The sequence below is a fragment of the Canis lupus genome, chromosome 21, assembly GCF_048164855.1.
Source record: "Canis lupus baileyi chromosome 21, mCanLup2.hap1, whole genome shotgun sequence".
NCBI lineage: Eukaryota > Metazoa > Chordata > Mammalia > Carnivora > Canidae > Canis > Canis lupus.
This window is the reverse complement of record NC_132858.1, coordinates 955,475-981,388: the sequence shown is the minus strand read 5'-3', so window position 1 is coordinate 981,388 and position 25,914 is coordinate 955,475. Positions and strand designations below refer to the sequence as shown.

Below are 25,914 nucleotides of genomic sequence, written 5' to 3'. Positions count from 1 at the left end.
TGGGCCGTGCGGGACTGACAGAGGCGCTTAGAGAACCAAGAGGGCCCCAGGGTTGGAAGAGGGAGGGACGTCTTCCTTACCCACTCAAGTGCCAGGAAAGGGAAGGGGGGAGCGAAGTGGAGGAGTCTGCGGAAGAGAAATGAACAGAGGCCAAAGGGTCTGTTTTCTTTTCTGAGGCTGGGTGAAGTGGGGAGGGTCACTGGGCCCCGTCCCCCACGGAGGGTGGCGATCCCGGTCTTTTCTGCTCCAGCTGTGTTCAGATTCGGGCAACCGCGAGAGTGGCGGGCCCAGGCTCAGCGCTGGCAAAAAAGAATCCAGTCCTGGTTTTTGCACACACCAGCCCGGCTCGCCGGGGCCGCCGCTGGGCCGAGGCGCGAGCTGACGCCCTCGAGTCGCCGCCAGCCGGAAAACCCGGAGTGGATTTTCGCGCCTTTGGGAATGGAGTCAAAGGGCGCTCGCACGGTGGGGGCGGGGCAGCCACCCCGGCCCGCGCGGTTCGAAGCTGCCGCCTTCAGGGGCGCCCCGGACCCGCCGGCTCGCAGGGCGCACCCGAGGGCTCCGTGGCCTCCCGCCGGGGCTGCAGTGCGGGGCGCGGCCGGCAGCCGGCGGCAGCGGGTGCAGGCGGCGGGGCCCGGGCGCGCTCACACACGCGCTCGCACACACACGCGCTCCGGCGCGCACACGCGGCGCGCAGGCCGGAGGGAGGCGGCTCGGCTCGGCTCGGCTCGGCTCGGCTCGGCGGCGGCGGCGGCGGGAGGGCTGGCGGGCGGCCCCCGCTCCCCGGCTCGGCGGCTCGGCTCTGCCCGGCCCCGCGCGGCCCCCGCCCTCGGACCCGCCCCCGGGGGTCGCCCAGCCCCATGCCCTGCAGCGGCGGCGGAGGAGCGCGCGGCCGCGGGCGGCTCTAGGGGCCCGGAGCGAGCCGGCGACGGGGGGACCATGTACCGGGACCCGGAGGCGGCCGGCCCAGGTAAGCGCGGCCCCGCGCCGGCCCTCCCGGAGCCCCAGCCCGGGCTCTCCCCGCCCCGCAGTCCGGGTGCTCCAGGCTCCAAGCCCGGCGCCGGCCTCGCAGTGTCCCCACAAGGACCTCCCCCCCCCCCCCCCGCGGCCCAAGGACGGCGTGTGTGGCCGAGCGAGGAGCCACTGCCCCCGCGGGCCGGGCAGCGCCCTCCGAGGCACCCCGGGTCCCCAGCGCCAGCGCCCCTGGTGCCAACGCTGGCCGCCCGCGGGCGAGGACCCCAGGCGGCCCTGGGCCAGGCTGTGGGCACCGGGGAGCAGAATGACATCGGCGGCGCCCACTGTGAATGGACCCGGTGCTAGAGGGCACGCGGGGACCGGGCGCAGCGGCAGGGCAGGGGCGGGGGCTTCGGAGGAGGAGGCGAGCGGGAGTGCCCGGAGGGAAAGACAGCGACCGGCGAGAACGGGGGGCCAGGCTGTGCCCCCACGTTTGGGGAGGGGGAAAGCAAAGATCCCCAAACTCACTCCGGGCCCGTCGGGGGAGGGGAGGAGGGGCCGCCCCTTCGCATCCCCCCCTCTCCCGAGGGAGCTGGGGAGTGGCCCAGGATCCCATGTCTGCTTGCCGTTCTCCAAGCCAAGCCCGAAGATCTTTCCTTCCTTTGGAAATTGCTCTGCCATTTCCTCCTGGGCTCCTGACGCCTCCTCACACGGTGCCCACCTGTAGGCAGGTCCCCTGCAGCTCTTGCCCAGGCTATCTCAGCTCCCACCCCGGGGTGCCCCAACCCAGACCCATCACCGACCCCCCCCCCCTCGCGCGCCCCGGTCTGCCAATTCTGTCAGCGGGGTCTCTGCTTCTGGGTTTCTCTGTGATGCGAAAAGCGAGACACCCCAGCCCGAGGACTTGCTCCCAAATGAAGAGCCTGCAGGCTTACCGCTTGCTTGCTGACCTCCGAGGGCTGAGGGTGCTGGGGGAAGGGACAGCTCTAAGGCCCTCTGCAAAAGGGGATGTGTGTGTAAGGGGATTTTTTAAAATAGTTTTTAAAAAAGATTTTATTTATTGATTCATAGAGACAGAGAGAGAGAGAGAGAGGCAGAGACACAGGCAGAGGGAGAAGCAGGCATCATACAGAGAGCCCGACGTGGGACTGGATCCGGGGTCTCCAGGGTCACGCCCTGGGCTGCAGGCGGCGCGAAACCGCTGCACCACCGGGGCTGCCCCAGATCCCCAAGGATTTTGAGGGCAGTCCAGTGGACACCAGCTTTGTCCACTCTCGTCCCAGCCTCACATTTGTTTTCCCTCTAGGGGCAGCCTCAGCCTGTCTCTGCCTTCTAAGGAGTTGGGCCCTCACCCCCATCAAATCACTGCAGCCTACTGAGGCCAACTAGGAGGACTCACTGGGTGCTAGGCATCGCACCCACTCAGTGCTTGGGGAGAAGGGTGAGAGACTCAGTCTCCAGCTCTGGAACTTCATGCCCATCTATGAACATCCTCTAGGTGGTGGATGAAGGGACATTGCCTTTGGAGACCCCTTGCTTCATCTGTCTGAACCCAGACCACCGACCCTAGCATCCTCCCGCAAAAGGCTGCCAGCTTCTAGCACTCGACTGAGGGCAGAGGCAGGCGTTCTCTGGCTTAGATCACCTTCTCAGAAACCAGTAGCTTAGTTCCGAGGCTAGCCCTAGGGTGCGAGGTTGGAAGGGGAGATGCAGTGAGGACACTCCCATTCCCCCTGCCCTACCAGGCTAGCAGCCTCCCCTTTCTTGTTAGCCCAGTGGCCTGGGTCCATGCCCTCATCCTCTCCCTCCCTCTTTCCTCCCACGCCTGGGCGCCATGACATCACTGCTCCTCTGAGCACCTCTGCCCTCTCCATGGAGGCCAGCTTGACATGCTTGGCATCCTCTGGGCAAAGGGCCTGCAACCCAGCATTGCCCCTGGCATACTGGCAGCCCCCCAGGGTGTCTCTGTCTTCCCCTTCTCAAACAAGCCTCCCTCTGGGATGGAGACCTGTTCTGCCCCATTTCAGGGCCCAGGAATGCTAGGGGCTGGGGGCAGGGGCTGGGAGTGCTGGGGACAGGTTGGGCCTGAAGTTCACTTCTCTCTGGTGTGGCCACTGGACTGGATGGGGTCAGAGTCTGCCTCTGATCCTGGTCCCTTGGGGCTCTCTGAGGGGCCAGAGTCATCAGTCTGGCCTCAGAACCCCCTCACCCCACTCCTGCATCCCTGCCTACCTCCTAGAATCCTTACAGCTCCAGGCCAGGCGATGTATTACTCCCAGCCCCAGCTCACCTCAGGCTCCCCAGAGTCCTCTCCCCCAGGCAGGCCTTTGTGTCCCCCATTTCTGTCCCCCACCTCCCCTTTGGCTGGCACCTGGCAGGAGTGAGATTATGCAAATTAATTCCTGTGTGATTCTGGTCCTCAAGGGGCCAGTACCTTGTTTGTCTGGATCCCCTCATCCCACTCACAGGAACACCTGTGGCCCAGTCCTTTTTCCAATTTTCTGTCCCCTGTGTTTTCTTGTTCTCCCGTGTCCCAGGGCTGGTTCCAGAGTGTCCCCGAGGTACTCCCCACCACCACCACCACCACCACCACCGCAGCACACTCACCCTGATATCTACAGGGTTCAGCCTGCTGCTAAGACCCTGTTCAGAGTTCCCTACCCACTTGGGCCCACAGCCACAGGCACTTCTGGGATCTAGCTCAGCTGAAGCAAGGGACTGTAGGAAAAAAGCCAGAGCCCAGTGAAGAACAAAGACCAGCCCCCCCTCCCCCACAGCCATTGGCTTTGCTCCAAACTCTGTCCGGACTCCCCCCAGCCCTGCCTGTGCCTGCAACTTCCTCGCTGTCCCCTCCCTGAGGCAGACAGCTCTCTCCCTGCCGTCAGCCTTCGTCCTGTGTTCATCCTGACGCTGGCTTTGCCTGGCTTCCCTGTGTCCCTCAGACCCGGCTCCAGACCAGGCAGGGCCTCAGCGGGCCTGCAGGGGTCAGCGTTGCAGTGGGCAGGCAAGTTGCAGTGGGCTGGCTAGGCGGCTTCGGGAAAGGAGGGAAGGAGGGAGAGGTGACCTTGTAGTGAGTGAGTGAGCAAGGCCAGAGAGGGAAAGTCTGGGCCAGTGCAGCAGTGCTGGGAGAGAGGTCAGATCCTGAGGCTGCCTGCCCTGCTCCCAGTCCTCTGTGAGCTTGTCCTTTGGGGTAACAGTGTTTGAAGCCTTGTATGTCCCACCTGTTAGTGGGATCTGTCCTCTACAGCAACTCTGCCAAAAAGGTCATTCTCGGGGAGCATAGGGGACACACTGCATGGGGTGGGGGGCCTTGGCCCAGTGGGTCTCCTTCCTCGGGGAAGAAAGATCCATGAGATTGTCCAGGCCAACCTTCCACCCCCTGGGCACAAGTTAAGGACAGAGGCCATTGGGTGATGTGTAGGGCAGGAGTCCGGGGTACTGCTGAAAGGGCCACTAGGATTAGGGATGAAGGCTGGGGAGTGGGAAGGTCCAAAGAGGCCTGACTCTGTCTGACCCTTTCACTGTCAAACTCTCCCCCACGCTCATCTACCCCTCCACCCCCTCACCCCCCACCTACCCCACCTGCACAGTCATAGACCTTTCTGGGTTGCATCTCCGGCTTGGGTCCCCATCTAGAGCTGAAAAGCTAATGATCTCCCAATAGGCCACAGCCGGAACGGGGGTGCCTGGGGCTGGGCAGATCTGAAACGCTGGGTGAAAGGGATGGCTTTGGTGGGCTTGGGACAAAGTAGCTAGTGCCTCCAAGCTGTGTGTCACTGTGGAGACAGGACCCTCCTAGGCCTTGGGTCATGCTGTTTGGTGGCCTGGTGGGAACAGCTTGACCGAAAGGCTGGATGCTCAAGAACTGGGGGACCATGGGGAGGGAGGTAGCCTCGAAGCCCCTCCTAGTGGGGGAAGAGAGGCTAGAGCAGGTTGGATTGGGTTGGGAACATGAAGGCCAGCAGGTGACAGGTGAGGGACAGCTGGAAGGCAGGGGAATAAGTGGGTGTGAGGGCCTGGGCAGCTGGGCCCTGCCCCTGGCTGACCCCAAGCTCAGGCTCAAGGGAGCTCAGGCTCAAGGAAGGCAACAGGGCGTACCAGCCAAGGGCCATCCCCTCTCACCCCTAACAACCCAGCCGTTGCAGGAGGCCTTGAGGGAAAGGCAGGGGAGGAGTGGGTGGTTCCTTCCCTCTGGCACCCTACCTTTCCTCCCCCCCCACTCCCCACCCACCCTCTATTTTCTGAGGGATTTTGAATCCTTATTGAATCTGATGGACTGTTTTCAGTCCAGACTGCCTCTGCCAGGGGAGTGAGGCTGCGAAATGGCAGAGAGAAGAGCAGTGAGGAGGGCCTGGGGGGCGCGGGAGGCCTAGTCCTGAGCCAGGAAGGGACTCTTGGCCAGAAGGGGTGTTGCTTGGACAGTCTCCTCGGACAGGCACCCCTGCATCCTGGGTGAGCCAGGGCAGCATTGTGGGAAGCCAGCTCTCTGCTCCGTGGGCAGTGCCTGGCAGGTGGCACATGAGGCTGGTAAGGTCAGCTCTCTCCATCGTGGCGGTCACTGGTCTGGCAGGTGCCGGAGGCAGCCTGGGCCAGGCCCAGCCCGGTACCCGCCTGCCTTGCAAGGGAACCCCAGCCCATGGTGCCAGGAGGATTGTGCCAGTACTGTGGACATGGAAGTTCCTGACCTTCTAGGCAGTCAGGGCAGACTTGCTGGGCCCTGTCCAACTTGTGTCTGGAGGGCAGGGCTTTGGTCTCAGCCAGCTGAATTCCCTAAGGGTTGGAATGGAGTTGGCAGACAGCATGGGACCTGTGGAAGGTGCTGGACAGTGCCCAGAGCCCACACCTGGGATTCTGGACCCAGTTGGATTGGGAGGTGGGCTGGCATGCCGGGACAGCTCTGGGGGGCTCTGGAGTCCCCTCCTGGAGGGCCCCTTGGAAGAGGTGAGTCTCCTGGAGCTGACTTGTGTCACGAGCTGGAATGTTTGGGGAATTGATATATTCTTGTCATGGAGCGTGCGGGGCTGCAGTACCAGTGGAGGGGTGGGGCTAGTGGGGGAAAGCACTGTGCTTTGTGTACCTACGTGCCAGCATGAGTGCCAGCTGGACTCGGTCAGAGCCGCGCTCTGCTCACTCTTCTGAGCGCCGGGCCAGCTGTAAACAGCAGCTAATGAGTGTTTGTAGTTAGGTGTGTCGAGGTGCATGGGGAGCTGTGACAGGAAGCCGCGGGGAGGGCGTCTCCCCTATCCTGATCCCCAGCCAGGCAGGCCCTCTGCCCTCCAGGGGCCCTGCCTGCCCCCTGCCACACCCTCCCACCTGCTGGCTGGGCTGTCTCTGAAGCTTCCATCTGCTGGGAGCAGGGAGGGCCTCAACTGGCTGCGCGGGCATGCATAGGTGTGGACGGGAGGGTGTTGGAGCTTTGGTGTGTTCAGATCCGGGCATTTCCACAGCAGCATGTGGGGCTGTCAGCGTGCGTGCGTGTGTTTATGTGTGTGTACTATGTCTGATTCTGTGTGTGTGTACACACCCCTTCCCCAGAGCCCTGAGAAGAGGATGGCCCCACCCCCATATTGGCCCTGCTCCTTTGGTGCCCTTCTTGGAGTGCAGGAAGTTGGGGGCTCTCAGGTAGGCTGGGGTGGGGAAAGGGGATGACCCGTTCTGCCCATCAGAGGAGACAGGAGGGAGAGGTCTGAGCCCCAGCCCCAGGGGACACCCATAGCTGCTGCTTGCATCCAAGAAAGTGGAGAACTTGGTGCATACAGAGCCCAGCCGGCTCTCTGGTTCTCAACCCCTCAGGAGGTGGAGGGAGGTCAACCCTAGTAGGTGGGGGTCCCACGGTGCTGGTTGGTGAAGTGTGTACCCTGCCCACAGCCAGGAAGGGGTGGCATGGGGTATGGGGAGCCACAAGGGGTGCCCGCATGAGGCCTTGCACGAGAGGAGCAGAGAGGAGAGCTCTGTGGCTAATGTGTCCAATTAAATTACCTCAAACCCTGCGGCGGCAGCTGCTCCCAGCGGGGCCCTGGGTACAAATTGGATCCGTCTCATTACCATGGGTGGTGTCAGCGGGGCCAGAGAGCGGTGGCCAGCTTAGCCAGCACACAGCAGGCCTTCTCCCCCTTGCTCAACCTGGGCCTGCTCCACCCCCTGGCGCATATGCTCGCTCCAGTACCCCTCAGATTTGCCAGGCCCTGCATGCCTCCTCACCGTCCTGACCCCTGCCCCTGGCAGCCTAAAGGCCCCTCAGAGCCCTCACTGTCCTTGGAATGGGGGTTTCATGCTCTATATGGGGTCCACCCTAAGGAAGTTGCTCTCGGGTCACCCGACACACCTTCTTCCCTCTCTTGATAATCTGAGCACAGTAATAATAGCAGGTTCTTATGTGTGGAGCACTCTGTCTGTGCTAAGCATTTTATGTGCATGCGGCAGGGAGGGGCTTGCTTCCGCTAGGTCTCTGGGGTCAAAGAGCTGTCTGTCAGAACCTTGGCAGAGACCCTTGCTGCTCTATCCCTGGAGCAAGTTACTCTGCTCTTCTGGCTTCAGTTTCTTTCTCTGTTAAATGGGTATGGGGATGGTTCTTATTTCCCAGGATTGCAGGATGAGGCAAGGTAAGGCGGGAAACATCGTTAGCAGAGAGCCTAGCCCATGGTAAACACTCAGCCAGTGATAGCTGTCATCAGCATTATCCTGCACCAAGTGATTGATGTCTGCAATGAGGATTCTGGAAGCTCCAAGGAGGACATGCCCGCTTCAACCCTGGTGGAGGAGGAGTTGGGGAGGGCTTCCCTGAGGCAGTGTCAGTCAGTTACCTTTGGAACAGCAAACCTGTGTTGAGTGATTGCTGTGTGGCAGGTGCTGTCCTAAACACATGACACATGTTGGCGCCTCCATCCTTAGACCACTCTGGGAAGAGGGAACATGCAGTTAGAAGTCGGCTTGGGGTTCCAGCAAACATCAACAGACCCGGGAGCATGAGCTTTGAGTCCAGGGCCTTGGGATTTGAAGGAAGAATAAGAGCTTGCCATGGGACCAGCAGGGGTGAGGTGGTCAGTGTGGTGGGGGCAGCACATGCATATGAAGTGGCTTGTTCAGCTGGAGTAGCAATGAGTGCTTGAATGTCTAGAAGAGAGGTCTTGGTGGGGGGGAGCATGCAGCAGCAGGAGTTGAGGCTTGGGGAAGGTGCGTTGGGCCAGGTTAGGGAAGTCCTGGCATTTTTTTTTTTTTAAAGATTTTATTTATTTATTCATGAGAGACACACAGAGAAAGGCAGAGGGAGAAGCAGGCTCCATGCAGGGAGCCCGATGTGGGACTCGATCCTGGGACCCTGAGATCATGTTCTAAGCTGAAGGCAGAAGCTCAACCACTGAGCCACCAGGCGACCCAGTCCTGGCATTCTGAAACAGGAAAAGTGGTTGTTTTTTGTTTTTGTTTTTGTTTTTCTTAAATTAGGGCAGTGGAGAGCCATGGATGACTTTCAAGCAGATCTCTATAAAGAACTTTAACTGTAGCAGTGTGGCGGCTAGGAAACCTGGAGGCAGGCAGGTATATGGAGCTGGAGTCCTACGTTAACACATTTGTCCCCACCTTTGCCCAGGCCTGAGTCCAAGGCACCGCACCAGGTGTCGGCAGCATCCAGCTGGACTGGGCCCTACCCTTGGAAAGCTTGTGGCAGCTAATAGGCAGTCAAGGGGGTACTAGGTGAAGAGAGGTGTGTTTGGACACCCCCAGGGGGGCTCACCTCAGGACATAGGGTGTCAGAGAAAGCCTTCCAGAGAGGATTGTAGCTCCAAGGTGGGCAGATCTGGGGTCCAGTGAACACAATTGGTGCTCCTGGGGATTGGATCTGCACCCTACCCCATACCATGGGCATCCAGGCCAGGCCCTGCAGGAGCTACATAGCTCATACTCCAGCTGCCAGGCCTGAGTTCCAGCGCCCCACCAGAGCCAATCTGTCTCCACGGCAACTGGGCAGGCACCTCCCTCTCAGTGCCCACGGCCCCTGGCACAGGGGCCTATTCCCAGCAGGGCTTGGGTATGTCTTCCCACTTCCCTGGGGGCTTGTCTCAGGGCAAACGCCCTCACACTCAGGCGCTGGCAGCACACGGACGTGTTGGTATTTGGGTCCGTGTGCCCATGTGATGTATATGCATGCAGGAGGCAGGGAGGCAGGGATGGTCTACCTTGCCTACCCATCTTAACTGGGGATTTATTCCCCTGGGGATGAGGGTCGGATGGACACTAAAGAGCATACTGGCAGGATTAACTGTCGGCCTCCGCCTCAGGGATCATGGTGAGGAAGGCAGCCCAGAGAAGGGGCAATTAGGAGGGGACTGCAGGTCAGGGAAGGTGGCAAGGGAGAGTCTCCTAGCAGGGCCTGGCAGGTCCACAGATCACCTTGTCCGCACACTCAGCATTTCCTCTCATCTTCACAGCAGCCCTACAGGGGAGATACCATTCCCATGGTTGTACAGGTAAAGAGCCCGAGGTACAGAAAGGTGGAGTGTCTCATCAGGTCACTCAGCAGAGCAGGGATGAGATTGCAGGTCAGCCTGACTCCAAAGCCTGGGTTTTAACCACCAGGCTCTCCTCTCCGGTGCCTCCCTAATCCCACTGGGATCCGAGCCAGCCTGTCTCTCAGCCCATCACTTGGAAGGGAGTGCTGAGAATTGGTATTGGCTGCAGAGCTGGACTCAAAGGGCATCCCCAGTGCCTCCTTTAGTGCTTGAGGCATCCCCTAAAGCCTTTGTTCTCAGGTCCCTGGAGTAGGGTGGAGCTACCCCGCCTTCCCTCTCTGCAGGCTCAGTGGAAGGTTCCTCTCAGTCAAGGGGAGGCTCTGAGGAGAAAGGGAAGAACCCCTCACTCCCTGCTTGGCACCTGCCAGCCCTGGAGGAGCCTGATGAATCGGCTGTGTGTGGCCCCCCCAGGCCCATTCCTCCCTCTCCAACCCCCGCCTGGTTGGGGAGGTGCGAAGGAAGCGATTTCACAGCCTGTCAGCTGAGACCTAAAAATACCCAGAACTCCAAGATGCTTGGGCAGGGGGAGGAGAGAGCAGGGACCAGGATGGGGTGCTGGGGGGTGCAATGCTAACTTGGCCAGAGAAGCCCTCACGGCTCCACAGTCCTACTCCGACACGATGGGCAGAGATTCCCTCCATCCCTCATCTGACCCCATTTCTGGATCTCAGGAGCTCTGGCACTCGACCTAAGGGAGGGCTTAGTCTCAGACAGGAACCGTGGAACCCAGGCCCTTCAGAGCCTCTGGTCGATGGCTCTTTCTCCCTCTCCACCCCTGAGTTGGCTGGCATCTTTAGGCCGTGGGAGCCAGGCTGGGCCTGTGCCTGCTTCCTGCCTGGAGGTGCCCGCTTCTGTGAGGGGAGAGGCGTGAGGAAGGCAGCGTGGATGGGGGTGCTGGCAGGTGTGCAGTGTGATGTGTGAGCCACCCAAGCACTAGAGGGGGGCAGAAGAGAAGGGGTGTGGCGGCCCACGTCACTGCCACGTGTCTATGTGCTAAAGCTTGGCACAGGCCCCCCTGCCACGAGTCAGCCGGTGCCCAGGAAAGGGGACATACGTGTGCATGCATGTGGACCTGCCGGAATTGGCCTGTCCTGGGTGCCAAAAAGCTTGCGGATATGTATGACTGAGTGAGTGTAGCTATTCTAGACAGAAACTGGGTGAAAGCACAGGAGCAGGTGTAGAAGTATAAACAAACACATGTATCACGCAGACACATGATGGTAATGTGTGCTTCCCATGTGGAGACATGATGGTATATATGCCTGTGCAGAGGGACATAGGAAGACCTCTCTGGAGCACCAAGCGAGTCACCTAAGAGACTCATTAGGGAAATAATGCAGAGTGGCAGCCAGAGCATGGGCTCGGGATCAAAAGTAATGGGAATACCTGGCTGGCTCAGTTGATGGAGCATGAAGCTCTTGATCTCAAGGTCATGAGTTCAAGCCCTATGTTGGGTATAGAGATGATTTAAAATAAGTAAATAAAAATTTTAAAAAATGTTAAAGTAATGGGGTTCAAATCCCAGTTCTACCATGTATTGACTAGCCGTGTGCCCTTGAGCAAGTCACTTAACCTTTCATTGCTTCATTTTCCCATCCCTAAAGGGGAGGTGATAATAGTACCCACTTCAGGGCACTGTGAGGAGGACTCAACGAGTTGACATATATAAACTGGCTGGAACCATTCCTGTCGTCAAGTCAGCCACAGGCGTATGTTAGCTCTTCTCATCGGGTCCCCCCTTCAGTGACACAGGTGGGAGCATCACGTCCAGAGAGGGCAAATGACCTGCCCAAAGTCACACAGTAAGTTGGTGGCAGACCTAGGACTGGAACCCAGGTTCCACTGCCTTAAGATGGAGGCTTGCTCAAATTTAGCACTTCATGATACTGCCCCCACTTTGGACCACAAGAAAGTCCTGCAACATAGGACTGTAACCCCATTGGCATCTGGGGCCTGCATCCTGCCAGGGCTGGGCTGAGATCATGGGAACTTGGTGTTCTGAGCATCTTCAGATAATGCTGGGTGGATGGGTCATCAGGGCAGTGGTCAGTTGCCTGAATTAGAAACATGCCACCGATTAGCCTGTGGACTTGGCCAATTACTTGACCTTCCTGAGTCTCAGTTTCTTCCTTATAATGGAGTAGCAGTATACATATTTTATAGGGTAATCATGAGGACTAAATGAGATCATGCATGCAGTGTCTAAAGTGGCTGGAACACTGTACCTAGTAAATGTTCAATTATGTTAGCTGCAGTTAGAGCTCGTGCAGAATCCACCCACCCAGTGCTCCCTAAACAGTCACTTCCTTTGCTTCTCTTTCAGCCCCTGGCTGCCCCTATTCCCTTCCACCTGTCACCCCACATTCCAGCAGGCTTAGATTAATCAGGGACTGACTTGCTAGCAACCGAGACCTGTCTTTGTCTCCTGTTATTGGCTTTGCTCAGGAGGGAACAGGACCCATCAGTGGGACTTAGACCCTGAACCCTCTACATCTGGCCTCATCACCCACTTGGTATAGGAACAGAGAAGCATCATTTCCTCTTGGGTCCTTGGTCCTCCCTCTGTAAAGTAGAGAGGCTGGACCCCCTAGTCCCAGAGCCTCCTGGTCATGTTGCTGTGTGACCCCGGAGGATCCCTGGCTCAACCCACTGGAGAGCCCTTGAGCTGGCAGGTGGACAGGAAGGGAGGTCAGCTGGCTGCCCTGGGTGAGTGGAGCATCTGGGATCTGCACTGACTGGTGGCCTACCATCATGCTGGCCCGCACCTGTGGCTGCGTAGGAGGGCATGCAGGTCCGACTGGCTGGGCACTGACATTGGGGGAGGCTCAAGGACAATGACTAGAGAGAGCCCTTCTTGGGGCCCTGGGAACTGCTACTGCAGCCATTCTCCCCTGCTCTCCTCTCCTTCTCCCCAGAGCTTGCCTTCAGCAATTCCTCCTTCTTCCCTGTCCTTCCTCTCTCCTTCCCCTTCTCAGAGTCTCCCAGTATCTCCCTCTCTCTGCCTCCTCCACTTCAGGAATGTTGACCATTTTGTAGGGTGCCTTCTTCCTTGCTCTTCCTCTGCGGAGGGAAGATCTCTTCCCCCTCCTCTGTCTCTGCTTCCTGAGATTCCTTCTTTTCTCTTCCTACAACATGAAGAAATATCCCTGTTTCTCTGGATCTTCCTGGCTCCCCCTGCTGCCCCTGAGCCTAGGTCTCTCTCTTACTCTGCATGGGCACACCTAGGCTCCTTCACTTCTTGTACCCTGGCTCTCTCCCATTTCAGAGTCCCTCCCTCCCCAGCGTCCCCACCTCCACCTCCATTCTTCCAGTTCCTTGGCACTCCTTACTCCTCCACCAGCTACCCTGCCCTCAAAGTTTCCCTGTCTCCTTCAGAGATGATGGGGCTAATGGGGGCAAGCCAGGCAGTTTCTGTGGCTGGTGCTGCTAATCAGTATCTCAACAACCCCCCAACCCCTGTGAGTTGAGAAAGGGGGTCAGCCCAGGGCCCAGGGACTGGCAGCCTTGCCTCCTAATTAGTAGGAAGTAATTGCCTGGAAAAAAAAATTCATTTAGAACGAGACTCTGAGACTCCAAGGTAGAGCTGAGCCAACTGATGGCCCCTGGGAACCAAGAGGAGGGAAGCAGCCCAGGTCAGGATCTCAGGAAGCCCCTGGACCCCCTTCCTGACCTCCCCCCAGCACCCCAGAAGTACAGAGAGAGCACTGGGCTGAGAGTACTACCATCTTCATCTGAGTTTTGGTTCTACTGCTCACTGTGTGACTTGGGGCAAGCCACTTATTTCTTCGTTAGGTTTCTCTCCTTTAAAATTGGAAGAATGCTTCGGTATTATGAGGGTTGATTCAGACAATGGCTATGAAAGCACTTTGCAAGCTGGAAAGTGCTGTGGGATTGTGAAGTGTTACTGTGCTCCTCCAGTGTGCTCTCAGATGAGATTAGGGGTTGTGGAGGGGTGAAGCAGTGAGGCTTCCAGAACATAGAAGGAGGGGGAGGTGGATCCTACTAACCTGCAAGATTAAAGGCAGACAGATGTGTTTCAAGTGCCAGTCTCAACACCCACCAGCTGCACTAGCTCACCTCATCTCTCTTGACCTCACCCCATCTGTAGAATGCTGACCATCATGCTTCCTCCCGGAGGAGGGGTTATAGTTTTAAATGAGATCGTGTTTGCAGAGCTTTCAGCAGTTCTTGGCTATAGTAGTTGCTCAATAAATTATATTGTCTGTGTGTACTGTAATTAAAGACTGTTATCTTTACTCCCTACTTGGATCCAGAGAGGCAGTGATTTGGGGCATTGTCTTCAGGTGGTTTTATTTGCTTAGATGTTTGTTTTTGGGAAAAGAGGGATTTCTACACCCAGTGAGGCTAATATGAAGCAGTCCCTAGAAACACCAAGCAGATCTGCTTTTCAAAGAGCCCCCACCTGTGGAGTAGGGAACAGGAGTGGGCAGAAGCTGTGGCTTTCTCTCCTAACTCCCACTTTTTCCTAGAGAGGGGCTGTGGGCAAGGTTCTTATCTGAGTGGTTGTGAGGTGGCGAGCCTTTGCCCTCAGGGAGGCCTGTTTACAAGTCTTTGTGTTCATTTTGGTAGGACTTACCCTACAGCGGGAGAAAAGGCTGTGTTTGTTTAAACAGATCTATCCCACCCTCCTGGGAAGAGGGAGCAAGAAGTTTTTCACTTAGCCCTGGTTGACCACTGGTTTGAGTCTTCACTGTGAACTAGGTAGTGTGGTGCTCCAAGGTGGCTGCAAGGCAGTCACGCTGCCTGGAACGTGCAGGTTATTGGGTAGCGCGGCAAGCTCAGAGTGCCATATTTTGTCCCCCTACCTCCCATGGGTAAGGGGGCAGCGACGGGGGGGACTGTAGGCCACTCCTTCCCTGTCCACCCAACGCCACTGCTGGGAACCTTTTGTTTCTGCTCTAAGCACAGTGCCCGCACCAGCTACCAGGAAGTAGTTCGGCGCGCTCCACTTGAGGGAATGGAAGGTGGAATTTACATCAGTGGGGAGGCTTTTTGTGTCCTGAGTTGAGTGCTAACTTGGGTCCTCGGCATCTGAGGACCTCATGGGGGAAAGAGAGTTCTTGAAGTCTCCTGGTCACCACCGTAGCTTCAGGTCCTGGCTGATCAGGGAGGAATTGGCACAGGAAGGTGGGATCACTATGCTGCAGTTCTGAAAACAGCTCCAGTCCTTTGGCTCCTGCTTGTTAGGGACAATGCAAAGGTCGGCCTGGAGGAGGGAGCAGTCCCAGGACCAAAATGGATTTCAGCACCAAGGACAGGAGCATCGCGGCTGGCACTTGTTTCAGCACCACGGACAGATCTCAGGGCTGTTCTGGGGGGCTCCCTCCTAACAATTATGGTGCAAATGATACCCCAGAATGTGGTAGAATGGCACCTCCCAGACGGAATCTCAGCCACCTGCCTTATGTTCTAACGAGGAGACTTAGGACCAGAGAGTTGAGTTTGTTGCCTAAGGCCACGCGCCCACAGTGACACAGTGGATGGCAGAACTGGATTTCAGATCCCCAGTGGTCTCTCTCCAACCATTTCTTCCCAGCTGGATTTCCACTAGTTTTCTCCCTCCTTCATAAACATCCCTGGGAGCAGCTTCACATTCCATTCTATCTCTGAGAGCCCTTGAGCTGGCAAAGATTAAGTGTACCCTTTCCCCCACCAAAACCCCAGTCAAGAATCTGAATCCCAGGATGGAAGACCCCTAGCCTCTGAGGCTCTAAGCATCAGGTGGGAGTGTGTTGTGGCAGGACAGGTGCCCTGGCCTGTAAGGAAGCCTTTGACTTGGGGAGCAAGAGTTGAGTCATCAGCATGAGGAACTCTTAAGTGCTCTGAGATCCTCAAATAAAATAGAGCATACCATTCCAACCTCAGCTTCTTTGCAGCAGTGTATTATTAATAACAATAAGATGCTGACTTAGGCCAAAGCACAACAATGCATTATTCATAGGAGTAACTAGTGGTAAAGGCCTGCACTTCATCTTCACATGTCCCTGATCCTACCCTTGCTCCACAATCCTGATGGAGAAGCCCTCCACCTGAGTTCCTCCTTTCCTAGGCTCCTGCTGCTGTGATGGATATGATCATTGTCATGGCTGCCCAGGTGGATCATCAGCTTTGGATTAGGGTGGTTGGGGAGGGTGGCTGATTCCCAGCTAACTCAGGGCTGGCACCTGATCCTGTTTATCCTGGGTGCCTTTGACCCTCATGACTTCCAGACTCAGCAGCTCTCTAGAGTCTGCATATGGTCCCTCTCCACACACACACATCCACGCACACCATCTTTTGAGGCTGAAGACTGAAGCCAGACATACCAGGCTTCCCTAAGCTAGGAATTGTGGGAGTTGGGAGTGGCTGTGGTGAGGGGAGGGGTCACCAGATAGAATATACCCCATCACCATTAAATATGACAAGAGATATGAAACCATAGGTAAACTCCAGAGCACTTTGTAAACTCTTCTTCACTGAAAAAATGGGAGCCATTATTACAAGGCAATGCTCTCTGTTGGAAAAGAGAGCCAGGGTAGAGAAGGCATGGATGAGGCCTCTGTAGCTCACCAGGCCTTTCTCCCCTGATGAGGAGTGGAAGTGCTGGTAGATCCTGACATGTCCCCATCCAGTTTCTTGCTAGAACAGCTCCTGGCCCATCCAGACAATCCTTCACTCGCTGTTTACTCACTTGGCATCTCCTCTGAATTCTAAACCAGGGGTATCGCAGCTGGCACCTGTTTCAGCACCGCGGACAGATCCCAGCCGGCCTCTGAGGCCCCTGCCAGGGCACTCTCCCTAGCTCACTCGTGCATTATCTGTTTTTATTACAGTCAAGGCTGAGGAGGCTTGCTCCTGCTAAGCCCCTATTTTCAGCTACTTGTAACTTTCCAAAACAATCCCCTGGGGCCTCCTCTTTCACCAGCCTTGTGCCCTCCCCAGGTCTCCTTGGCTTTCCATTGAACACTCAGGGAGACTGTCCAGGGGGCATGGTGGTAGGGTGGAGGCCCAGCATTCCTGGGAAATGAATGCCAGGCTCTATTTCTCCTCCTTTTCCTTCTACCAGCCCACTTTGTTTTCTTTTCTCCTAAGGTGGGTAGCTTGAAGGGAGTTACAGAGTAAAAAGAGGGCAGAAAATTCAGCATGACAGGAGGCCCGGAGCTTTGCGTGGCTATGTAGGTTCAGAGTTTTGCTCCTTGGTTTTCTGTTGCTTTTTCCCCAATTCTGCCTTTTTCTGGCTTTGTGTATGTATGTTGGGTCAGGAGGAGGAAGGAAGGTAGGATAGGTACCAAAATGTCCCCCCTTCCCATGCCCAAGAAGTCCTAGGGCTGGTAGGCTCTGCACTTGTAAATGCTCTCCCACCTTCCCCCCCATTTCCATCTGCTCAGCATGCACATAGAGGGGTGCTTCCTTTGGAAACCTGTGACTCCAGATTTCACTGCTTTCCACCTTGAACGTCATTATGCAGCCAGCAAAGGATAGGGGGAGGTGCTGGGGCATGCTGTGTCGTAAGTAGTGCAGAATCAAGTGGGAGGAGGTGGGATTAGGATAGGAAGGCACTGGCAGATATAGCCCCAACCACCCCCAACATCACTCTGGTTTATCTCTGGAATAGTGGTTGTGCCCTAGGCAGTGCCAGAGACAGGGCCCTGGGCAAGTCCTGGGCTACCCCACCCTTCTTTGTTTTTAGCTCAGGCTCACCGTTGTCTAGCCCCAGGGGCCCAACCCCCAGCCTGTTCTGGGGATGTTTAGGTGCACTGAGCCTCTCTCTAATGAGGGTGCTTTATTGAGGCTGAGGGCTGGGCCATTGGAGGAGGAAGGATCCCTGGGAAGGGTGTTTGTGAGCGGAGTCGCTAAAGCACTTGAAGTAACTCAGGTACTTGCCCAGGGCCCTGTCTCTGGTACCTTTTTTTTTTTTTTTTTTTTTTTTTTAACCTCTCTTCTGCTCTGTGCCCTTGGGCAAGTATTTAACCCTTCTGAGCCTGTTTCTTTGTAAAACATGCACGAGAATATTTACCTCTAGAGGGGTGCCGAAGACTATAAACATGATTCAATGCTGAGCATACTTGAGTGACTATGATGAAAGGTATTGGTAAGATCTAAAAAGAGGAAAGCAGTCTAGGTTGGGAGGGTGTGGGGGTGATGGGACAACTTTGGAAGGCCTAGATACAGAGAGTGTGCGTGTCATCAGCCGAGGGTGCAAGAGAAAGCAAAGTCTCAGGGAAAGCATCTGTGTACACAGATTTCCAGCATGTCAAGCAGCTTCTCTGTCTTGTATCCTGGGCTGTGGACCATGGGGGAGCCCAAGCGATGGGGAGACACAGTGTTACCCCTTGACTCTGCTTGGGGGAGATGCCTACCCCCAAGAAAAGGGCATTGGACAGAAGGTCAGTTAGTTGAGGTTTGGAGAATGAAGAGACTGCTGTGAGCACTTGTCATCAGGAAGGGCTTCCTGAAAGAGGCAGTCTTACCTGGAGAGCCTTGAACAACTTCATGCATTTGTTCAGCACTTACTTATCCAGCCTCTCCTAGGTACCAGACCTGGGACTACAGAGATGAATGATCTGGGGTCTTGGCGCTCCAGGTGTTTCCAGTGGGGGAAAGACAGAAAGTGCTACTTATTAACCCACAATGATGAATTGCCATAGTTACGGAGGAGGGAATGTGGGAGGGAATGAAGACCATCTTGTTTAGGGATATTAACAGTAGAAGATAAAAGGAAGGCATTCCAGGCAGAGGGAAGAGCTTGTGCCCAAGTGGAAAAGGGGTTAGCCTTCTTGCAGGAAGAAGAAAAGTTAGTTAGGCATACCTGGGTCATGCAATGGAGCCCATTGTGGAGGGCGGGGACATCCTTCAGCACAGAGGGAGGCAGCTGGAGTTGCTGTGAAGGGCAGGCTCCTGTCCTTAATTTGCCGTGCCTGTTTCTTCGTCTGTGAAATGGGGATGATAATGGTACCCGGTTGTGGAGATCTCATATAAACTTCCTGGCACAGAGTCTGGCCACAAAAAGTGAGTGCTCAGGTAATGTGAGCTATTATTTTATCTTGACAGAACCCCAGCAGGGGAAGTCAGGGGTTGTTATCACTTGAAGATGAACCACTGGGGTGAGTACAGGGTTCACTGTTACCCCAGGGTCACTGGCTGTAGACAGAGGTATGACTAGAATCCAGGCCATCTGCCTCCAGCTCCTCTTGCTGTCCCACGGCTTTGCCTCAGGACAGGCAAAATTTGAGTAGATGAATAATGGACATGGGAGAGAATTCCAGGCCAGAGGAAGTATATGAACATCTAGATCTCATGGATGGCAGAGGGGGCTGGGCATCTGCTCATGGCCATGGCCATGTGCGTGTGCGTCTTTGTGTGCTTGACTGTCAACACAGGTGTCCATGCATGGTATGAGTCTCCAAGGCTTGGCATGTGTGTGTATTTGTGTGTACATGGGTATCTGTGCATAGGTGTATGTTTATGCATGTGTGCGAATGAGCATGGGTGTCTGTGCGAGGGGTGAGTCTCTGGGGCACGTGCATGCACATGTGTGGGGTGTGGGCCACATGATTGTCTGTGCCAAGAGTAAGTCTCTGGTATATGCAGGTGTGTATATGAGCCATGGGTGTCCATGTCGGTGACCTGGGCGTGTGTGTACCTCTTCCCCTTCTGGCTCCTGTTCTTCCCCCGCACCCCCGGGCAGCTGCTGAGCATGCCCTCAGAAGTCCATTCCCTCTCTAGCAGCTCCCCAGGGCATCCCAGCAGCCAGCAGTCCTATTTGATTCTGTTCATCCATAAATTATGGCTTGCTGAGGAGATGAGAAGGAGTCGGGAATGGGGGCAGAGCCCTGGCAAGGATCAGGCTCAGGTCTGCAGTTCACACCTGAAGCCCAGCCTGGCTTCCAACTGTTGCCCCACCCCAACCCCCTTGCCTCAGCCCTGTAGATCCTCACCACTGGCATTCACTGGTGCTTTCAGTCTTGGTCAGCCCTCAGGGCAGGGCCTGAGGGTAAGACAGGACCCCTGGCCTCTGCTGTCTTGTGGGGAAGAGCTAGATGTATATCTAGTTTGGTATTTTATTCAACACTCATTGAGCGCCGGCTCTGCGCCCCAGCCCCAGATGTCTCTAATACGGGGCAGACGTGGTAATACTATGATAATAGCTAGCATTTGTTGCCTACTTATTTTGTGTCAGACACTGTGCTAAGGCATTATATTTGCTAATTCCTTTAAACCTCACAATTGTCCTATGAGACCTGTACTATTATTAGCCCCCATTTACAGAAGGGAACACAAAGGCAAGCAAAGATTAGGTCACATGCCTTGGAAGAATAAGAGCCAGAACTTGACCCAGAGAGTCTGGCTCCAGAGCCCTGGCACTTAATCATTGCCCCCTAAAGGAAGGGTGCAGGCACGGTGTGATGGAAGCTCAGAGGCAGAAGAAATTAATTCCCACTGGGGATCTTATGGAAAGCTTCCTGGAGGATGTGCTTTTCATCTGGGTCTAGAAAAGTCAGAAATTGTCAGGCAAAGATGGTGTGGGGGAAGATTGAAAGGGGCCCTGGTGTGTGTGTGTAAAAGAAAGGCTCAAACTCTCACAGCAGCCTCTCCCATCTCTTCCCTCCCATCTTGTCTTGGTGACAAGTAGGATGACACGCAAGTACCGAACATTTAACAATATTTACTGAGCACCTCCCATATGTCAGCCTATCACAGAATATCCGGAACGAGCAAAGCAGATACAGCTCTTGCCTTCATGGACTCTGGAGTCTGGTACACAGTAGGTGCTTAATAAATGGCAGCCTCTGTTATTATCATGATCCCTAGAAGCCTGGGGTCCTGCTCACTTATTCTTTCAGCAAGCTTTCGTCAAGTACCTGCTGTATGCCCAGCTCCTTCCTTGGTCCTGGGAAGACAGTGGTGAACAGAATGTTAGTCCTGCCCTCATGGAGCTGTTGTCCAGCCTCAGAGGTGGGCTGCCTCCTCGAACACACAGGCTTTACCCTGAGAGCCCCTTAGCTGGTGGCTTGGTCAGGAGCACAGGACCCCACTGGATCATCGTTAAACCCAAGCTCTGGTCAGCTGACATGCCCACCACAAGCTTGGGCAGAGGGGCAGCAGCGTGCCCAAGCTTGCGCCTCACTCCCAGGACAGCCCTGGGATTGGACCCAGGAGGGCTGGCTCTCCCCGCTCCTAGCTCACCCTGCTGCCCAGGGCTCCTGGCATCATTCATCTGCCCTTGTCTTTGTCTCACCCCCAAGGACCCAGGATGTCTCCTCTGCCCAAGGATAGGTCGTGGAACCCAGCCCTGTCAAAGGCTGACGAGGGCTACAATATTTTCTTTCCCCAAATGTTAATATGCTGATGCTAAGGAGACTTGAAACCATGTATGTCATTGGAGGAAGGGTTAGAAGGGCCAGGGCGGCTTTGCCTGGAGAAGACTGCAAGGGGACATGAGAGCTGTCTGCAAGGATTTGGAGGCCTGTCATGTGGCAGAGGGAGCCAGCTTGTTCCTAGCAGCTCCGGAGGGCAGGCTTGGGAGCGAGGGGGGACAGGAGGTGGGCAGGGCGAGATGTAGGGAGACAGATTAGGCTCAGGATGAGGCACAGCAACCCTCCCTAACAATGCCTGGTGGTGGAGGGCCTGCCTCCTGCCGAAGCAGCTCCTTGTCACGGACGGGGCTGCCCAGAGTGTTTGTGCGTTGCTGGGGCCAGACTCCATGATGGCAGAGGTGCCTTCCAGCCCCACACATAGCGATCCATGCTCTGGGAATGGGTTCACTCTGGCTGGCAGGCAAGAACACATGCTTGCACCCCTCGATGGCAACAACGCTTGCTGGCTGAGAACACCGTCACCTTTGGTCACCACATCAATGCAATTTGCAGTGACAAGCCTTTGTTTCACCCCAGCTTCAAGGGCTGTCAGTGGGCAGCTGGAGGCCTGGGCGGGGGAGGAGTCAGACTCCTTGCCTGGAAGGTGACAGCCACCTTCCCGTGCCAGAGGGGGATCCTGGATCCCCCCCATCTAGGGGGTTCAGCTTTCCTTGGCAACACAGCTTTTTCTTCAAATGGAACTTTCTACAAAAGCCCAAGATGTGAAACAGGGAAATACTGCTGCCTTTTTTTTTTTTTTTTTTTTTTTTTTTTGAAGAGTTGCCCACCTGGAGCATGGCCTCCTACCCCAGCACCACAGCTATCAGATCAGGAGCTTGCTAACCCCCCTCTGGTCCTGCCTCTCCCCCACTCAAAAACCTCCCATGGCTCCCATGTCCTACAAAACACAGCAAGCCCCTCAGCCTGATAGACAAGCCCCTTCCCATCGGGCCCCACTCCACTCCCAGCCTGTCCTCCACCACTTCACAGCCACTAACCTAGACCAGCTCCTCAAACAACGTGTCTGACCCTCCCCCCACCTCCCTTCTCACCTTTGCTCTTGCTGTTCCCTATGTCTGAAATATCTCACACTCACCTCACAACCATCCCCAAACTACACCAAATACCACCCCCTCCGGGAAGCCTTCCCAGATAGCCCTCTAGTCCAGCAATTATTTCCTCATTTGTGCTCCCATAGCCTTCTGCTTACTGCTGAAAGAAAACCAACACCACCAACCTTCATCATAATAGGTATTTACCCAGTGCTAACAGTAACCCCATGGGGTGGGTTGTCTTTACTGGAAGACAATGAGTGGTTAAGATACTTGTCCACGGCCACTCAGCTATTAGGCAGAAGCTGCACTCACACTTCAGTCTTTTCTTGAGTGTTCTGGAATCTGGAGCCCCAGGCTGGGTGGTCTGCCACTCACTGGTGCTGGGGCACCTGACATGCTAGGAAATAATTAGCTGAATTCTTGCGTCTTGCCTGTCCCTCGTGCCCCCTGGTGGATTCTTAACAGATAGTGGTTGAAGAAAGCTCAGACCAAAAATGGAATTTATTTTATTTAAAAGTGAGTTCAACAGAGGAAGGTGCAAGGTCACCTGCTTTCCCAGCCCACATCACACCCCCCTCCCAGACTCTTCCAGCAGGGCAGGGGCAGTTCCTGTGGAGACAACTGGAAAAAGCGCAGGTCCCCTTCCCAGGAGGTGCATTTGCCCCTCTCTTCGCTGCAGACTCGAGTCTTGGGGCCCTGATGGCATGACCTATGGTGTGATGGCCATCACTCTCCCCATTTATCTTGCCCCCCTCCCTTTCTCTCTGAAGCCTGGAGGTTAAAGACGGAGGCAGATGTGGCCTCTCCATCTTGCAGAGCTGTGTTCCTCTACCCTGGAGAGGGAAGAGCAGGACCAGGTCCTGGGGGTCTGCTCGCTGCCCAGGTCAGAGTGCCTAGGTGCTGTGTGCACCCTGGAGTTGACAGTGAACTAGGTGCAGGGCTTCCCCAGGGGCAAGGCTGTGGACTCGGGACAGGAGGAAGCTTAGTTGGCCTGGCAGGTGCACTGGTGGGGACGGGGCAAAGATGGCATTTGAAGTTGGGAAGGGAGAAGTGGGGCCCAAGCAGGATTCTCGGGGAAGCAAGTGGTGAATTGGCTGCCCGGAGCACTAGAATGAATGGTGGTAGGAGAGAGCCCCAAGGGTCCAGAGAGCTGGGCTAACTGCCGGCCCTTCCCCATGAGGCCCCACAGCCAAGCAAGAGAGACTGGGAGCCTAGAAGCTAAAATCACAGGAATCAGGACCAGACAGATATGTCGACTCTTAATTACCACCATCACTGTTACCGAAAAGCCCACGCAGGCTCCTCTGTAAATAAACAGTGTCTATTTGCCTTTAGGACGCATCCTGGTGCATACATATTTACAGTGCACGTGTGATCTATGCTGCTCTCTTTCGACTCCCCCACATGAGAATTTCTGAAATTTTGCCTGCCTTGCATTTGGTTTGAGCTCACGTTTGCAACCACCTGTGAGAAGGCAGGGAGGTTTAATCGCATTCACACAGAAGACTGAATGGTTATGTGACTTGTCCAAAGCCACAGTGAGCAAGTGGTGGGATTTGCACAAAAACCTGGGATTTTTGGACCAGGACAGGTCTGTCAACATGGCCACTTCTGAAGTATAAGACCCCTGAGCTCTTGGAACAGAAGCTGCCAGTGACCCTCGAGAGCATTTACGACACTGCAGACAGTGTAGGTGGGGCTGGCGCCCACACAGTGGATGCATCATAGGCAAGCTCCAGTGATAAGGGTTGGGGAGGACAGGGTGTACATGGGTGGGCTTCCAGCCCAAGGAAAGCTGAGCTGAAGGGGGATGAGGGCGGGTCAGAGGATTCCAGAAATTCACTTTTGGACTACATATGTTGCTGTTGAGTTTGGGCCAGATACTTCTGAGGGTCTGTTAGCGCCCATGGGGCAAATGTCCTTAGAGGGACTATAGGAACTAGTAATAAGCCCTTTGGGCAAATGGGGCTGGAGTTGTGGCTCAGAGTATTGAAGGGGATGGAATGGTGCTGGGCAGGAAGGCCGTGCAGAAGCAGTGGCTTTTTAAGGGGGATTAGAAGTGTCCACTGAGGCCTGGCTGGGCTGGGGGGCATACTTGGCCTCTCCCTTTGGGGTGTCAAGTTTGGGTGATGGTGCGGATCATCTGGATTCACACAAAGCCCGTGCAGGGAGAGCCTGGGAGGAACTTCAACCTGCACAGTTGCCCATTTTACAGCTGAGGAAAAGGAGTCATAGAGAAAGGAAGAAACTTCCCAAGGTCAGCCAGCAAGGCCCAGAGCTCCCAGTTTGGGGGCCAGATGGAAGGGTAGGGTAATTGCTCTTGGGGGGCTCTGGGCTGAGGGAGGGCACCGGCCCCGGCCAATGAGGGTCTGACCTGTGCATGTCCTCCCCAGGGGCGCCCACCCGCGATGTCCTGCTGGTCTCTGCCATCATCACCGTCAGCCTTAGCGTCACCGTCGTCCTCTGTGGCCTCTGCCACTGGTGTCAGCGCAAACTGGTGAGGCTCCTGAGGGCCCCGGAGGCGGGGCCTGGCCCTGCACCCCGCGCCCCAGAGTTCGGGCTCTTGAATCCTCTCAAGGATACACGCAGATGACCCACCTGCTCTCATAGTCAGGCACCTTTCCGTAGGAATTCACATGCGTGCGCGCACTGGGTTTGCCTGGGTGTGGGCCCAGAGGTCTGCGTGTACACCCAGAACCACACACCTAGGGACACAGCTGTGGACAGAGAGTCTCACAGGCACGAGCACGTTCGCAGCCTCAGGCTCACACGCCCCACCTCCCACTGAAAGAAGCCGCAGTGCCTCCGAGTCGTAGCCCCTGCCACCCCAGCCGCGGGGCTCACACCCACCCCAGCCGCCCCAGCTCCCCCCAGTGGGAGGCGCGCCCGCCCCGCCCCCAGCGCGGCACATCCATCCTGGTTCTTGGGGTTTGTACAAGCACAAATGGCTTCTTTTCATTTTTAACGAGGGCTGGGGAATTAACGAGCAGGATTAGGCCATCAATAAGTAATGAGACCGTCAGGAGGGTCATTCATCTCCTGAAGGCCGGGAGGGGGAGGGAAGCCAGGAGCGGTGGGTCTGCCCCGCCAGCCGCAGCCTGCTGCTCCCTGAGGAGGGACGGGCACAGGCTAGACCACACCCCGCCTCCCCCCACCCCGGTCCTGCTGCCCCAGCCCAGAAGTGCAGAGGGGGCTTTGGGGACTGCAGTGGGGCATCCCCAAAGGTGGACGGGCCTTTCCTGGAGCTAGGGTGAAGAAGCATCCCTGGCGGACACCTCCATCCCCTCGACTGACAGTGGTGGGAGTGGGGGCAGGTGCCACCGCTGAGACCCCCCCCATTCTCTCCCTGCCCTGATGCAGAGGGCCTTAAGGACGAGGGGGGAGGGCGGTGGCCGTGGGCACCCTGTAGTTGTAGGCTTCAAGCCCCAATCCTGTGGAAGAGAAGGGGCAGATAACTGTGGGAAGGACTTAGGAGGCCCAAAACCCCATTTGTCTCCTTCAGGAAAGGCAAACTCAGGGACTGGGAACATGGCTCTCCATTCTGGGACACTTAGCTTCAGGTAGATGCTTTCCCTGGGGAGGAGCCCTGGAGAAGGCAAGCTGTGCCCCGTGTGTCCCGTGTGCCCCACATGTGAGTGCAGGCATAACCCATGTGCAGGTGGTGTGCAGGTGCAGGGAGTCAGGCTGGCTGCCCCGCATTGTTTCTGGATCTCCCGCATCTGCGTCTGTCTCGGAATTTTAGGGGAGGTGGAGGAGGGGGTTTGGCCATGTGCCTGCGAATGTAAGTGTCCTGAGAGGCCATGGGAGGGCCGGAGCACATGCTCACCACAGCCCTGCTCGGTTGGTTGCAGGGCCTGTTAGGCCGTCTGTCTGTATGCATCTGAGGGCAGAGCAAGGTGGATGAGAAGGCGCTGCCAGTAACCTTGAGTGGGGGTCTCTGTGCTGAATGTGTCGACCCTGGGGGTATTGGTACAGTATGTGTGTGTCTGTTCACCCCTGCATGGTGGGATGTGCTTCATCTCATCAGATCTCCACCTGAGTGAG

General features: G+C 56.2%; 1 protein-coding gene across 6 annotated transcripts in view; it reads left to right on the top strand.

Moving 5' to 3' along the window:
* Nucleotides 1-815: 815 nt before the first annotated feature.
* Nucleotides 816-25,914, top strand: part of SYT7 (synaptotagmin 7) — a 61,364-nt gene continuing 36,265 nt past the window's right edge. For all 6 annotated transcript variants that reach the window (XM_072789375.1, XM_072789373.1, XM_072789372.1 and 3 more), the window contains exons 1-2: nucleotides 816-967; nucleotides 24,264-24,367. In XM_072789375.1, the coding sequence (XP_072645476.1) occupies nucleotides 937-967; nucleotides 24,264-24,367 (135 nt within the window). In that variant the 5' untranslated portion in view covers nucleotides 816-936. The remainder of the gene's footprint in view (nucleotides 968-24,263; nucleotides 24,368-25,914) is intronic.